Here is a 15577-nt window from a genome sequence, read left to right on the forward strand (position 1 = left end):
GTAAGTTGTTCCATAGCAATTTCAATTTTATCGATCTTCCCCTGCAAATAAGTAAAGTACTGACACTCAAGTTCAGTACAATGTCCGGTTTGTATATAGGTTATTTGTTGTTGACACCATTCCTTCTCCGCTTTTAGTTTGAGACCAACTTCAAGCAGTTCCTCTTTGAACCTTTGGTGGTTGACGATATCAGCCATGATACGCTCATGCACTTGATCGACGGTCATTGGTGGTTTTCGGTTAGGGGCATTTGATGAGGAAGCCATATTAAGAGTTTGTGTGTTGATCAGAATTGTTTGATCAATGCTAGTACATATAGAAACAAAAAGACGCTCCTCTAACGTTCAAAATTCAAAATATTTACGCTTATAGTCCCTCAAACGGCCAAATAATTCAAAAACATTTATACTTTTAGTCCCTGAATGGCTAGCCTGGCTTGTCACTTTATAAATACCAACTCAGAGTACAATTCAGTTTCATTACCATTCCAACTTTCATTCTTCTACAAATACAATTTACTCTTTTTAACCTAATGGCGTCCTCATCATCATCATTTAAAAAGAATGTTCACCGACCTCGTCTGACCGAAGATGAGATGAAAAAAAGAATCATGGATGATTTCAAAGAGGACACACTACTTCAAAGTGAAATCTCTAGGGTCATGGGTTCCTTGCGGGAGAAAAGATGACGATGCGAGCAAATGATTGAGGCAATACAAGCACCAGGCCGCAAGGTCTCGAACCACGAAGAACATTATTCTTCGTTTCTGCAATAAGAGATCAAGCAGGTCAAGAGCGTGGTTGATGATATTTTTAAGTCCGGTCACACGTTGACCGACCAATGCACTTGGACCGAATCGTACCACGACAATTGCGGAGAAGACAAAACGACGTGGGAAGTCAAGTGCCCGCAACATGACCAATGGTGGGCAAATGAAACCGCTTATCGTGGTTTATGAAAAATTTCAATTAAAGATGATGACGAGTAATCGTATCGAAATGTATTTCATGTTTTAATTGTGTTTTTTTAATATGTAATGTGTTTGTTTTAATAAAGTAATGTGTTTGTATAAGGTTATTTGAATGAAAAAAAATATTATATTCAAATAATTTTTTATTTTTTTTACCAAACTAGCCGTTGATGAATAAAAAACAAATTCCTTCGGCCGCTCCGTATTCACCACCACGGAAGGCTCAATACGAGCTCGGATACGAACCCAATACGGCTCACACCTAATGGTGTTTACCGTATTGGAAAGTCAATACGGAACCAATACTAAGACATTGGGGGTGCTATTGTGAATTGAACTTATATACTCATTTATGTTTTTTAATTTGTTTTGTTTTTTTTTTTTTGTGAAGGGCATATTACATGAATTATGAATATATCAAAACCACATATAGTGTAACATCAATGACATGAACACCTTTCACATTTCACTTTCCACAATAAAGTCCAAGTCTTTTGCATTGCATTCTCGAGGTTTTTCTTTAGATTGGAAAGTTGACAAACTAACGAGATTTTTTTTATCCATTTCTTTTCTTTTGTATTTCATATTTCTGACTCTCTAGAATATTGGAGTAGAATGCAATTAAATTAACTTTTGTTTAATTCTTTTTCTTCTATCTCCTCCAAAACAAAAGAAAATCTTGTAAATTGGTATTGTAAAGGTACAAACAAAATCCAGAAACGTGGCCACTTATTAATGGCAAGAAGTTCAAATGTTATTGTATCATCCAAAAACAAAAAAACAAAGATTGGACAGGACAAAATGTCAATTTTGGTGAGCCCACTCTAATTGTAAGTCAATGTAGTTGACTCTATGCCCAACATTCATTTTCACTGATATATCTCACGAGAATGCCGGTGGCCAGTCAATAACGCTTTAATTCCGGTCTAATTAAGACAGGCCCGCTGCATCCGGTGAACCAATCATATTCTCATACCATATCACTCTCTCACTTAATTTTTTCACTAATACATTATTACATGGATAAATAAAAGATAATATTTTATATATTAATAGCCGTCCCTAAATTTTCATAAGACAAAATACAAATTTTAATGTATCAAATTAATTAATACTGGCAGCCTTAAAGACTGTCACTAACAAAAAAAAATTTCTTTAAAGAAAAGATTGAATTGTAATAATAGTCTAATATATAAATGAAACTGTAATATATTCGTCATGATAAAAATTGGTTTTTCTTGTAGTAAAGCAAGATAAAGTTCTCCGTCTCCCATGTAAACGGCATTTTAGATAACCGAACCATCCCATAAACGACTTCCAAAAAGGTTGCTGACGAGATGTGCTCATTTAACACATCTATGTGTACTAACTAACATATTTATAGAACAATTATATGCACATATATATGTATTTAAAAAAAGTATGAATCTGATAGAAATATAATTAATAATTCTTGTGGAGTTTGTTGGAGGTTCGGGTCTGTTTGGGTACTACATATAAAAATTGAGTTTGGGTGAAAACTAGTGCCACAACCCCTTGTCTAAGGGATTTTTTTGAGTCTCTTTCATGTTTTTTCCCATCTATTTTAGTAGTCTCGCAATTAAGATCCAGACAATGGGTACTTTAAGTTATTGATTTCGTTTGTAATGTAAACTTCTATCTTTGTGCGACTTCCTAGTATTTGTGAATATAATTTCCTTTTGCTATTCAAAAAAAAAAAAAAAATCATTACTGATTGATTTATCGTAATTATGTCAAAAATTACATTTATATGAGAGTTACATTAATTGTAAATTAGTTAGTTTCACGAGTCAGAACAAAACACTTCAAGCATATGGAATTTGATGGAAATGATAAATCAACCTAATAATCAATCTAAAGCCTTCATCATATGACAAGTGTATTCCACTCATTCTTCTATTAATCTCTTTCTTTGATGGTAACATTTAGCATAATCATGTTGTTAGATTGATTATTAGGTTGATTTATCATTATGAGAATATACCTTAAGTCCTAAATATAACTACAAAGATTATATACGCAACTCATATCAGGCTACTTAAGAGCTAAATGTGTATATAACTACAAAGATAGACAAAAAAAAGCTCCGCACCAATGTGATTTTAATAAGATTAAGAATGGATATACTTAGAGCTGGCATATCGTGTCCGACACGACATGATAAGACACGAACACGATAGGGATAAACATGAACACGACACGACACGATAGCTAATCGTGTCAGTTTTTCCAAACACGAACACGACACGATTTTTAACAGGTTACTCGATTAGGAACTTGTTAAGAGACATGTTAAGGGACATGTTGAAAGTTACACGATAAGGGACCTGATAACGTATCTTATCATGTTTTAACGTGTCTTAATGTGTCTTAAACGGGTCTCTAACATGTCTTTAACGTGTCCATATATATACTACTTATCTTATCGTGTCTTATCGTGTCTTAACAGGTCCGGACCTGTTAAGACACGAAACACGTCAAGGCCAAACACGAAACACGAAAAAACCAGGTCGTGTTGTGTCGTGCTAACAGATCTGTGTCGAAAATTGCCGGCTCTAAATATACTTAAGTAATACTCGTAGTAGTCAGAAGAAATTAATCCCTCTTATTAATTTTGGTTTATGATGTAGGGTCCATAATATATATATATATATACTAGTGCTCAGACTCGTCTATTGGACAGGTATGCTCAAGATATATACTCCCTCCGTCTCACTAAATGTGTCCTATTTTGAATATTCAACGTCTTCCTTTATAAACTTTGACCTTATATAATTAATTTGATTTGTATTATATAATATTTGATGAAAGTTATATGAATTGATTGAGTTTTAAATGTATATTTTATTGGTATAATTTTTGTCAAATATTATATAACATAATTCAAAATATTTAAGGTCAAAGTTTATAAAGAAAGACTTTGAATATTTAAACTAAGACACATTTAGTGGGACAGAGAAAATAAATCTTATAATAATTGTGAAACAAATAGTGTATGATCAATATCACAACTTAATGAATACGAAAGTTAAAGATCGAATAAATATATGAAAATTAACTTATATAAATATTAATTCCAGTTTACTTTTTTTTTCAACTTTAATTAAATAAAAAGAGATACAAAACGTGTATGATCAATATCACAACTTAATCAATATGAAAGGTAAAGAAGAAACATATGAAAGTTAACTATATATGAATATTGATTACAGTTTACCTTTTTTTAAACTTTAGTTAAATAAAAAAAGAAACAAAAAATGTAGAGTATATAATTTGAAAAATACATACAAATTCATCAACAAATATCATCTCAAACGTTTTAATTTTCTTCGGATTGTTTCACTCTGAAACAATCCATACATGCACAACACGGAGTCGTAAATGATGGTTAACATGTTTTGACTTATAAATTTTTTTTTGTTAAAGGTCGATCATTTTTTATTAAATAAATATTAAGAAAATAAAGGATTAATAAAGAGGAAATATTAGGCTAAAGGAGGAAAATTAAGGGTGTCAAATGTATCTCAACCTTCTCTTTTAGTTATATTATGGATATCGTCATTCACACTAGAACAAACTAAATAAATATAATGCACACATTTTATATAAAGAACATGATCGATCACATGTTTAAAAGTAGGTGTAGATTGAACTATTAGGTACACACTTCATCGGCAGCATCCTTTTCAATATTATCACATACTTAGTTCCACATTTTAGACGTGGGTTTATGTGAAGAGTTTTAAAATGTAAAAGATGATAATAAGTATCAAATTCCTTATGATTTTTATTTGGTACAAATGATAGCTTAACTCAGATACATGATAATAGATTAATATATTTGTACACCAATTATGCATTTATTTAATTACATGCTAATGTTAAGCAAAATCAGACTTTACAACTCAATCAGCATTTTCTTTATACTCTTAGTAATTAAAGTAAGATAATATATAAATATTATACATGTCGATCGATCGATTAGCTTCTTTATATGTACTTATGTTTATATATATTCAATATAGAAAAAGTCATGGAGATCATACACATTTAATTTAGTCTAAACTAGGTTTTTAAGGTATAGTAATTAAGTTCCTTGGAGAAGAAGACACATGTACCTTGACGCACTGTCTGACCTCATTCTACTCATTTTGTTGAGTTTTTTTTTTTTTTTTTAATGATTCTATTCCATAATTCCAATTAAGCTTTCACTTGGTTTCCCATTTGGTCACAAGTCTTCTTCTTCCATCTCTCTTCTTAATGTCCACTCTTTTGCTCTTCAAACCCATAGACTTTTACCATATATAGTGGTTTGTTTCTCTTTTATTCATTTCTCTTTTGATAACATTTTTATATATTAGAAATTAACTTCATATCATAATATATGTCGATAATGGAAGCTAGATATGATAACATGGTTCTTAATTCATTTGATGGTCACAAGTTCCCGGTTACTACAAATGAAAATAGGTCTTCTATGATCGACGAAATGGATTTCTTTTCACGAAGTAGTACGGGTTCTTCCAAGGATTTATCGAACATCAATGTTAAAGAAGAGAAAGTACTACATAATGAGGAAGTTCATCAAGAACTTCAACTTAACTTAAATGTAAGCTAATTATTTACACATCCATATATATACTTATTATTTTGATATATATGATTTTGTGTGAATTCGTTTAGTTTTGTACGAAAATTCGTTAAATGGAAAATTTTATATATTTATGTAGGTTGGTTCGAGTCTCATGACAACAAATAGAACTAGCTTCAATGGCAATAATGGTGTATCTTCACATACAAATAACCAAACTGCTCACAAGGTATTTATATATATAGATTTAGATATATTTATACATTGTATGCATATGTAAGCTAATTAGGGTTTGTTTGGAAAATATAATAATGTTGTTTTAAACTCAAAATAGGATAATTATTAGCACCATTAAACTATAAATAGTTCCTTTTCATCTTATTTGTTGTAAAATCTTCGAAATCAACCGGTGATATGTTAGAATGTCTATGTTAACAGACATTATATGATACCTATTTGCATCTTATAAATATATCGAGATTACATTACCATCAAAGCTCATCCTCTATGCTTAATTACCTTGTTGAAGCTGGCTAGTTTACACTCCGAATTGGAGAAGATGAAGAGAGAAAACGAAGGTTTACGATCCATGGTTAGTCAAGTTAAAGAAAAATACCTTTTCCTACAAAGGCATGTCCAAGAAACCATCGTAACCGGCGAATTCAAAGAGAATATTAAGGTAATTCGATTTATATTCTTAATTTTAGACAGTTTTTCATTTATACTTTATATCGAAATGGAAGACAAGCTATAGTACTATACATAAACAACTAAACTTAGTCATCCATAACTAAACCTAGCTTCCATAATTTATATTTATGTATTATGTCTACATTTTTATTGTATACAAATACCTTTATATATCTCTATATAAATGGAATGTAATAGAGTCATGAGTTATGATAGATTTATATTTATTTTATTTTATTTTTCTGATTATTAGATGACTAATGTGGTGAAAGAGGACACACAACAAAGCTTGTTGGTTCCTATGGAATTCAAGAATCCTAATCACGTAACAAAGCTTGTAGTTGATAGTAAAAATATGATGATGTTGCCTTCAAGTGTCGATAGCCCGGTTAACAAATTCGATTCACCAAAGGATAGCGACCGAGGAGTAGCTGAAGCAACGATGAGAAGGGCTCGTGTGTCAGTCCGAGCTCGGTCAGAAGCATCCATGGTTAGTTCTTCAGTTCATTACTTATCATTATATTGATATACATGATTATGTGGACCTAAAGAACAATATAATTTGTTTGGTATATAAGATCAAGATAAAATAGTTAATTTTTGATACGCAAGATAGATGGCAAGAAGTCTACCAATTCAGTTTGACTAGTACTATCAAAATTGCCAAACTAAGATTCGTGGACTAAACTGAACCTTTTTTATATATATATAATTTTCAATTAATTAATTTTCTTTCAAATTATCTTTTTGACAACTAATTTGATCATTAATACTAATTATATAAGCCAGTATAATGTAATACACACTTAATTCATTTGTTTAAACTCATGTTAAAACCTTGAATATTTAATTTATTTATTTTCTTCTACTTCCTCCGTACATGCACAAGCTGTTTTTGAAAAAGAAAAAAAAAAGCCTCCATCAGAAAGATATATGTTCTAATTAATACATAATTTTTAATGTGGATAAATAGATATCAGATGGTTGTCAATGGAGGAAATACGGGCAAAAGATGGCAAAAGGGAATCCATGTCCTCGAGCTTATTATCGTTGCACCATGGCCGCGGGTTGCCCAGTCCGCAAACAAGTATGTTCAATTCGATCACTACGTACTGTCTTCTTCCTAATTTCCATCTTATTTCTAGCATAGAATTACAATTTGATACACGTAAAGAAAACCATCTCTTTTTATCTACTATATACTACTAGTATCAATTAATCTATTTTTGTACATCACTATATCTACAATAATATCATTAAATATAATTTGGTAGTGTGTAAATAAAACCGGCGTGTATATATAAACTTTTCTTAAAATGAAAGATAAGTATTTATTTTCTTGTAGTATACATTAATATCGTTGCATGCACGTAAGGAAACGTTCAAAAGCCTCAATTGATCACCAAATAATCAATGCATGCCTACATTGTGGACTGTTGATCAAACTTGTAGACTTTCTATAGTCCAACAAAATTTAACTATTTTTCAACTATTCAACATGCATGGTGGCTATAATTCCTAAACTCAAGTCTATTACAAATTAATATCCTTTTTTTTTAAGTACAAATATCTATTTTTTCTAGTATATAGCTAGTACGTCTTTGATAAACCGTCACAACCGTTGAAAAAACTCATCATTAGAAAATTTTTCAATTTAGGTACAAAGATGTGCAGAAGATAGGACGATTTTAACCACGACATACGAAGGCACACACAACCATCCGTTGCCACAAGCCGCGATGGCAATGGCTTCCACCACCTCGGCCGCGGCCTCTATGTTACTCTCTGGGTCCATCTCAAGTGCCAATCACCTCAACTACCAATTCGCCGCCGGATCCACACTTTCCTCTTGCCATCCGAATCTCACCACCACCCTCTCATCCACAGCTCCATTTCCTACAATCACATTAGACCTCACAAACCCTAATCCGGCCGAAAACCACTTCCCAAGGCCGCAACCACCCTACTTTCCTTTTTCAACAAACATGCCACATCCTAATAATAATAATATCAGTTTTCCCAATAGACCATTAGTTTTGGGGCAGTTTCCTAGTCAAGAGTACAATAATGCAACTAAGTTCTCGGACCTCCATAGCTCGTCGGCGGACCAAGAGCTCATCATGAATGCAGCTACGGCAGCTGTCACGTCGGATCCGCAATTCATGGTTGCTTTAGCAACAGCCATTGGCTCCATTCTTGGGAATGACAACCATAAGAGTAGTAGTACCAGCGGCGGTAACAATGTTAGCGATAATGATAATAATTTCGAGAGAAATTAGAGTTGCCAAAGACTGTACATTTTGTGAAAAAGAAAAAGGAAGATATTGTATCTTGTTTTGAGATCGAAATCATGCAACTATAAGTAATTAAAAATATATCCCTATATTGATCATATATATCACCATATATCTTAAATGTATGTACATTGTCCAAGTTTGTGTATACTTTAAATTTAAAATGGTTGCGCACCTTCAAATTAATATATTCTTGGCTTATCTTGAAGGGTAGAATTAATAATATATCGAAGCGTACGTTGCTTGTTCTTTTTGTTGAAAAATGGCATTGGATATCTGTTTTTTGAGTGATCGAATCTTTGAAAAATGACATTTATGCAGCAGCATAATTAAAGTTCAATGACAGGGGTATATATATATATATATATGCTTGTGTGCATTCCCAAAGCTCAAAGTCATGTTTGGCATGCATGTATAATATCAATGAAGCACAAAGCCAAATGAAATACTTTAGTTGTGACTGAATGACTGATCCAGTGATCCAAACTTGGTTAAATTAGACACTGCTTCAGGCCCAATAAATATGCTGTTTAGTTGTGTTTTGGGCCACCTCTAATAGTAAATTTCGGCCCAGAATATTCATTTTGGACTAATATAAATCTAAGCCCAATAAGTAGATAAACACCTGTTAACTTTTAATGGGGATAAAAAAGATAAATAATTAAAAAAAACCCCAATATTGTTTTCACGGGTTTTAAGTTTTGATACAGTTCGATCTTCTTACCCCTACATATGGTAGATATACTTCTTCCGGAAAGGACCTCCAGGCTCCAGCCCTGTTAGGCATGAAAATCGAATCTTTGACTTCAATAACTAAATGCACAGGCTTCAACCACTTGATTCAACTTAATTTGTACTTAATATAGAAACTTCTAAGAAATTATTATTATGCAATGTGTTATTGATATAAAGATATTGGTTTAATCTCAAAGCCTCGCCATAAGACGTTCCACAAAAGCATTATTCATTTTGTTCCTTTGAGCAATTGAAGAAGCGAAGCGTGTGATTTTAATAATTTAGTTTTCTTTTTAAAGTCATGTATTAAAATATTTACATTTGAATGTCATCAAACCAATAACTCCTAAGGCAAATTTCTTTTAAATATTATAATTGAGAATACTAACTGATGGATAATAATATCCAATATACAAATTAGTGGTTTATGTTTCTATAACAACTTGTAACGTCCAGAAATTTTTAAAACATTTTTTCAAAGAAAAATTTGTATAAAAATGAAACACATTAAAATAATCTCTAATAAATATATGCCTTCATGATCTTATAATGAGATTTAGGAATTTTTATACTTGCATATTCGCCACCTATTTACTTTATTAATGAGTATTTTGTCAATATTATACAATATCAATTCTCGCTTGTTTCATTTTATATTCAATTTAGTACAATTACTCGTTCTACCATTGCACACATGTAAAACTTCTTTCGTTAGAAATCATCATTTACTTATCATATACTTCTTTATATTTTGCCAAAGATTTAATTAAATTGTTGCCTTCGCTAACAATTTAAGATTATTATAAACCAAACTAAAACAGAGTTGAAAGTTTTTTCTAATGATATGAATCATATTTTCATCAATATATATAAGACAATTTCTTGATGGTAATAAAACTAATATTTATCTCTTAATCAATATTTTTATGATAGATAACATATAGATTGAATATATGAAGCAAAATGTGTTGTTAATTGTCCTCTATATAATGAATCCGTATAGGTATTAAAGTTAAGATATTTGCAGTTCACATAAAAATAAAAAAATAAAAAAAAGAAAGATATATTGTTTTTAATTTTTAACTATTGAATTTCTTTTATTTTATGTACTTAGGGTTAAACTCCAGTGGCCAGGGGTGTTTCACTAAACCTGCTATGTGGGGCTCCGGGGGAGTTTACTCCAAGGTCTCGAGTTAGAGCCTTGGTAGAATCTCCTCGACGGTATTTTCCAATAAAGGAGGTGGTATGGTAAGAAAGGCTATTTAATATGCATCTGAGGTAAAATTCACTTGTAAAAAAAAAAAAGTTATAGATTGATCGCTCAGTTTACTCTCGGCCTCTCGCTTCAACTAATAGAGTAATCAACTAATCGGCATATGCTAGGTGCCCAACCCGGTTGTGTGAATGGGCTAATATGGCCCATTAGTATTTTAATATGCATCCAACCCGGTTTACAACTTTACATATAAATCAATATATAAAAACATAGTCCACGACTCTACGGTGAAAATTTTATATTTCCAACATTTACTGTTGGTTTTTGGTTCTTCAAATGAAGTTTGAAAAACCGACCTATTAAGTAGCAATTCGGGGCAAAGCCGAAATATGTGACGAGTGAGTTCATTATATAAATTATTAACTTGTGGTATAAGGGTTCATATCCAAATCTATATGAAAATTACACGAATCTAGAGTAAAGTTATGAAAGAAAAATAACTGTTCAGCGAGTTCAGTTCACCTTCTTTGGGTACTAAAACTCCAAAAGGTTAAGTATATAACAAGAATGGTTGTTGACTTGTTGAAAAACTTTTAGGATGTTGAATTGGTTGATGACTTGATGTTCACATAGAGTGTCCAATAAGTAGATTGGTTGACTTCCAAAAAGTCACGTATTTTTTTAATATAATCTATATAAGCATCAACTCAAGTCAAATATTTCTTTAAAACTAATACCTTCTTCCCGTAACACTAACGCAAAGAAATATATATTTTTACTCTTACATTCATGGATGTAAATCACATATAACATTCAACCAAACAAAAAGAATATACATAGGTACACAAAAGTTGTATATATTATACATAAAAAGCACACAAAAGAATAAAAGATAGCACTGAAATTAATTAAGGTTCTCATATGTTCTATTCTTTCGGTCAGCAACCACTAAATCAACGATTTCACGCATACGTACAAAGAATAATATACATTTATTAGCTAGGTACACGAAAGTTGTATCATGTTTATCCAATATTCCAAGTATCGATTATTGTTGTGAATATCTTTTTTTTGCTTTAAAACTTTTTATTTGGGAGCTGAGTATCAAATGTGTGAAATCTAAGCACTAATATAATTTAAAGTTTAGATAAGCATGATAAATGATGCTGTCACGATGTCACTTATATATTGCGTGAGTGAATTATAAATTAGTATTTTATTTTAGTTAATAGGTGTCATATTTTGCATTATAAGAATATCATTGTTTTTGGGTACTAGTTTTCTATTCATCTTAAAAAAGGATAACGATGTATATTTATAGGGAAAAGTAAATATAAGGTTGTCTGTAGGGATGGAGCCAGAATTTTTTTTATGAAGGGGTAAATTTAAAAATCTCTTATTATATTTATTAGAGTCATTTTTGAGGGGAAAAAATATTTTAAACAAAAATTAACTCTCAACGGAGAATTTAGAAAAAATGGACCCTTAAAAAAATTTCGTCTGGGTGCTAGTTATGAGAATATCTATTTTTAACTTGAACATTGTTCTTTGCAATTTTAGAGCATGTGATAAATTTTGATACAATCACCCAAACAAATAAAACACTTTCTTCAACTTCTCTTTTTCAACTTTGTTAAAAATTAAAATAACTGAAAATTTTTACTTTACCAATAGAAGATTTTATTTCAAAATAATGCTCCCAACATAAGTAACATACTTTCAAAGAAGTGGCTGATGACAACGATGGTGACATTTGTATGTATAATGTATTTTCTGTTTATTGTTACGAGTATTATATAGGAATAAAACTATATATATACCTCTAAAAAATTACATTGTACCAAAATTGGAATGGGGGCAGTTGCCCACACTGCCCCCATTGTGGAGCCGTCTCTGGTTGTCCGGCACCTAAGTTTAGGTGTGTAACCCCTCACATACTAATTTTTTAATATTTGTTGAATTTTAATTAAATCACATGGCCCTTCTGATTTTTATGGATTAAAAAAACAATATGTGAGTGTTCCACACCTAATCTTAGCTACCTAACAGCCTTATATTCTCATCCTTCATATGTATATATATCATATAAAAAATATATTTTAAATGACAAATTGAATTGTCAAATGCTAGATAAAATTGAAAAGTTATTCATATCACTGCCTTTTATAGTTACACAATATTTTCACATACAAACGATGGTGTTTTCATATATTCATTTTGAAAATTTGTGATTCGGATGTATGTGGTTTAGTTGAGGTATTTCTGTAATTATTTGCTAACTTTTTTCATAACTTGAATATGAGATCGATCTGTTATAAAGTACTCGTATCAAATATCTTGATTATTTAATCAGTTTGATGGTTAGTGGTTACAAAATTATTTAGTAATTTATTACTCACTCCGTTCCAATTTAAATGTTACCTTGACTAACTTTGACCGTAAATAACTTTGTTTGTGTCATGTAACACTTGATATAAAATATATGAATGGATTGAGTTTTTAATGTACTTTTCGTTCATATAAGTTTCATCAACTACTATATAGTACAAACAAAGTTATTTACGGTCAAAGTTAGTCAACGTGACATTTAAATTGGGACGGATGGAGTATTTGCTTTTTAGTTGGTTCTATTTCAATCGTTACGGATGAGGCTTTTGTTATTCAATTTAAAAGATTTTTGGTACATAAATATATGTAATCTAGTCAGGGTATTCCATAATTATTTTTGAAACTTTTTTTAATAACTACTTCTAAAGTTGTAATTATGAAGATGTAAAATTGAAATTTCTCTTAAAAAAAGTTTAGAATCTTTATATTAAATAAAAAAAAATTGTTGTGACAACATCATTCTATAAATATTGCTTATTTGTCACATTCAAATTATTTCTTAATATTAAGTTTGTTTTTTTTAATTTACTTATGATGTCATAAACACTCTTATTCTTAAAATTTATTGCATTTTTGTTTTTTGTTATTTTATAAAAAAAAAAATTTAGAGATATATATTTTTTAATTTTTTTAGAAAAAAACTCTAATAAATTATACATTATCTTATAAGTTTCATCGTCTAAATAATCTTATCATAACATATTTTTAATTATTTGCATGTTATGCGAGTTAATAAACTAATTATAACTTATAAGATATACTATTTTGAGAAGACGGGTGCTCTTAGACTATCACAACTTCGGTGGCGAAAATGCAATTTTATAAAACTTTGATTGATATGTACGGGTTAAACCCGGGTTAATTAGCTAGTGTAATCATTAAATCAGTTTGGTAATGTTCTAGTTTCTTAATCGTTCAAAATAATTTATATGTTTGTGATACAAATTTAAATTGTAAATTTAGAAGACGATGGATTAAAAATTTAGAAGGTGTGTAATGTGGCATCTATAAAAAGTGCAAAAGTGTCAGCTGTGAACGAACCACGTGGCAAAAGGAGATGAATTTGAGTGGGTGTGGGCGGTGTTTAATTGCTTTGCTTGCTTGGCCTAAAATGCAAGCCAATCATGTTAAAATTATGGCGTGAGTTTGATTCCAAATTTTCCACTGTCGCACATTTGTGGCAAAGTCATATGAAACGGTAAATTTACGTTGACATGACGTCATTTTTACCGTAAACATAGGTCATATGAAATGGTTGTATTATTGAATGCTTTAGAAATTAGTCGGCAAGTAAATATCTATAACTAATCAAACCATAACCATCACTATCAAATCAATACGAAGATTTAAGAGTTGTTGTGTGAGATATTTACAATCCATATGGGATATTTATAATCCATTTTAGTAAAATAAAATGCTAATTGCTTGAATATTGTATCTAAAGGGTTTCCTAAAAAATCCCGGCTATGTTGCCGGACAAAACATGAGTATTTGGTACCTTTTGTCCTATATTTAAAATGCATATTATCAAAATCTATCACAAGCATGGTTACTAAGGGGCAAGCGTGTAGTGCCAAATCCTTGGCAAATTGGCAAGTTTTGACAAGTTTTCGACGAATGAAAAGTCGACACATGGTTTTGCCAAAAACTAGCTAAAACTAGCCAAAACACATGGTGTAACAAACAAAATTAGCCAAAACTTGCCAATTTGATAATATAGCAAAGGTAACCGGAATTATAATCAAAGTTGCCGGAAAAATAAAAAAGTGACCGTTTTTTGTATAAAATAAACTTGGGCTCAGAATTTGGGGGTCGGGAATTTAGATGTCGGAAACGCCATGGCTGCTAACCCGGAGGTTTACCCCGCTAAGATATGCCTTAGATCATCCGAGTCCCATTTTTACAAACATTTGTATCATCATCGCCTATTTAACGTAACACCGACAACCTAACTATTCAACGATACCATCATCGGCTAAACCTACTTTTTCTGGCTACCTATTGCTTTAATGGAACAAAATCCGGCAACGCTACCAAGAAACAATCCGGCAACGCTACCGCTAAGTTAACACTACCAAGCTAATCACAAACATGCAATTAACGGCAATGTAAAAAGATATATATATATATATACATATACACACACACGTATAAGCAGCAGCAGTTTAACCGGAAAACCCAAGAAAGTTTTCGCCAGAAAACAAACCGTCGTAAGTAGCAACAGCAGTAACCATAAACCCAAGAAAGGGCTCGTCGGAAACCACAACCGCCGTAAGCAGCCGCTGTAGGCAACAGCAATTAACCGAAAAACCCAAGAAATGGCTCGTCTGAAAACCGATCCAACAAAGCAATAGGAAACACTATCGATTAAACCGGAAACCCAAAAAAAGGGGTTGCCAGAAAACCGAACAACAAGTAGTCAAATAGCCAAGTACACCCTTGCACAAGCCAAACAAAGTTTTGGCCGTTAAAAGTGAACGTTTCTGGCCGGAAACCACCGGAAACCCCAAAAAGGGGTTTCCGATCTTACCGAAAAGGGTGATATATAACGTTAGGAGCATCGGCAAGTTTTATCGGCACGTATTCCGGCAATAGAAGCCAAGAAAAACATCTAGCCTCAAAATCGAAAAACCCGTAAATTTTCCGGTTAGGTTTCCGGTGATTTCGAAAGA

At 31.4% G+C, this 15577-nt stretch overlaps 1 protein-coding gene across 2 annotated transcripts; it reads left to right on the forward strand.

The window, feature by feature from the left end:
- The first annotated feature begins 5360 nt into the window (after positions 1-5360).
- On the forward strand, positions 5361-8666 carry LOC122593793 (probable WRKY transcription factor 31). 2 transcript variants are annotated; one of them, XM_043766241.1, is made up of 6 exons: positions 5361-5600; positions 5722-5811; positions 6112-6261; positions 6526-6762; positions 7246-7359; positions 7931-8666. In XM_043766241.1, the coding sequence occupies exons 1-6, from the start codon at positions 5376-5378 to the stop codon at positions 8549-8551; spliced, it is 1437 nt and encodes a 478-aa protein (XP_043622176.1). In that variant the 5' UTR covers positions 5361-5375; the 3' UTR covers positions 8552-8666. The 2 variants fall into 2 exon arrangements, with proteins under 2 accessions (XP_043622176.1, XP_043622178.1); XM_043766243.1 differs by lacking the exon at positions 5722-5811.
- Positions 8667-15577: the final 6911 nt, after the last annotated feature.

Source organism: Erigeron canadensis, chromosome 3, assembly GCF_010389155.1.
Source record: "Erigeron canadensis isolate Cc75 chromosome 3, C_canadensis_v1, whole genome shotgun sequence".
In the NCBI taxonomy this organism is placed as follows: domain Eukaryota; kingdom Viridiplantae; phylum Streptophyta; class Magnoliopsida; order Asterales; family Asteraceae; genus Erigeron; species Erigeron canadensis.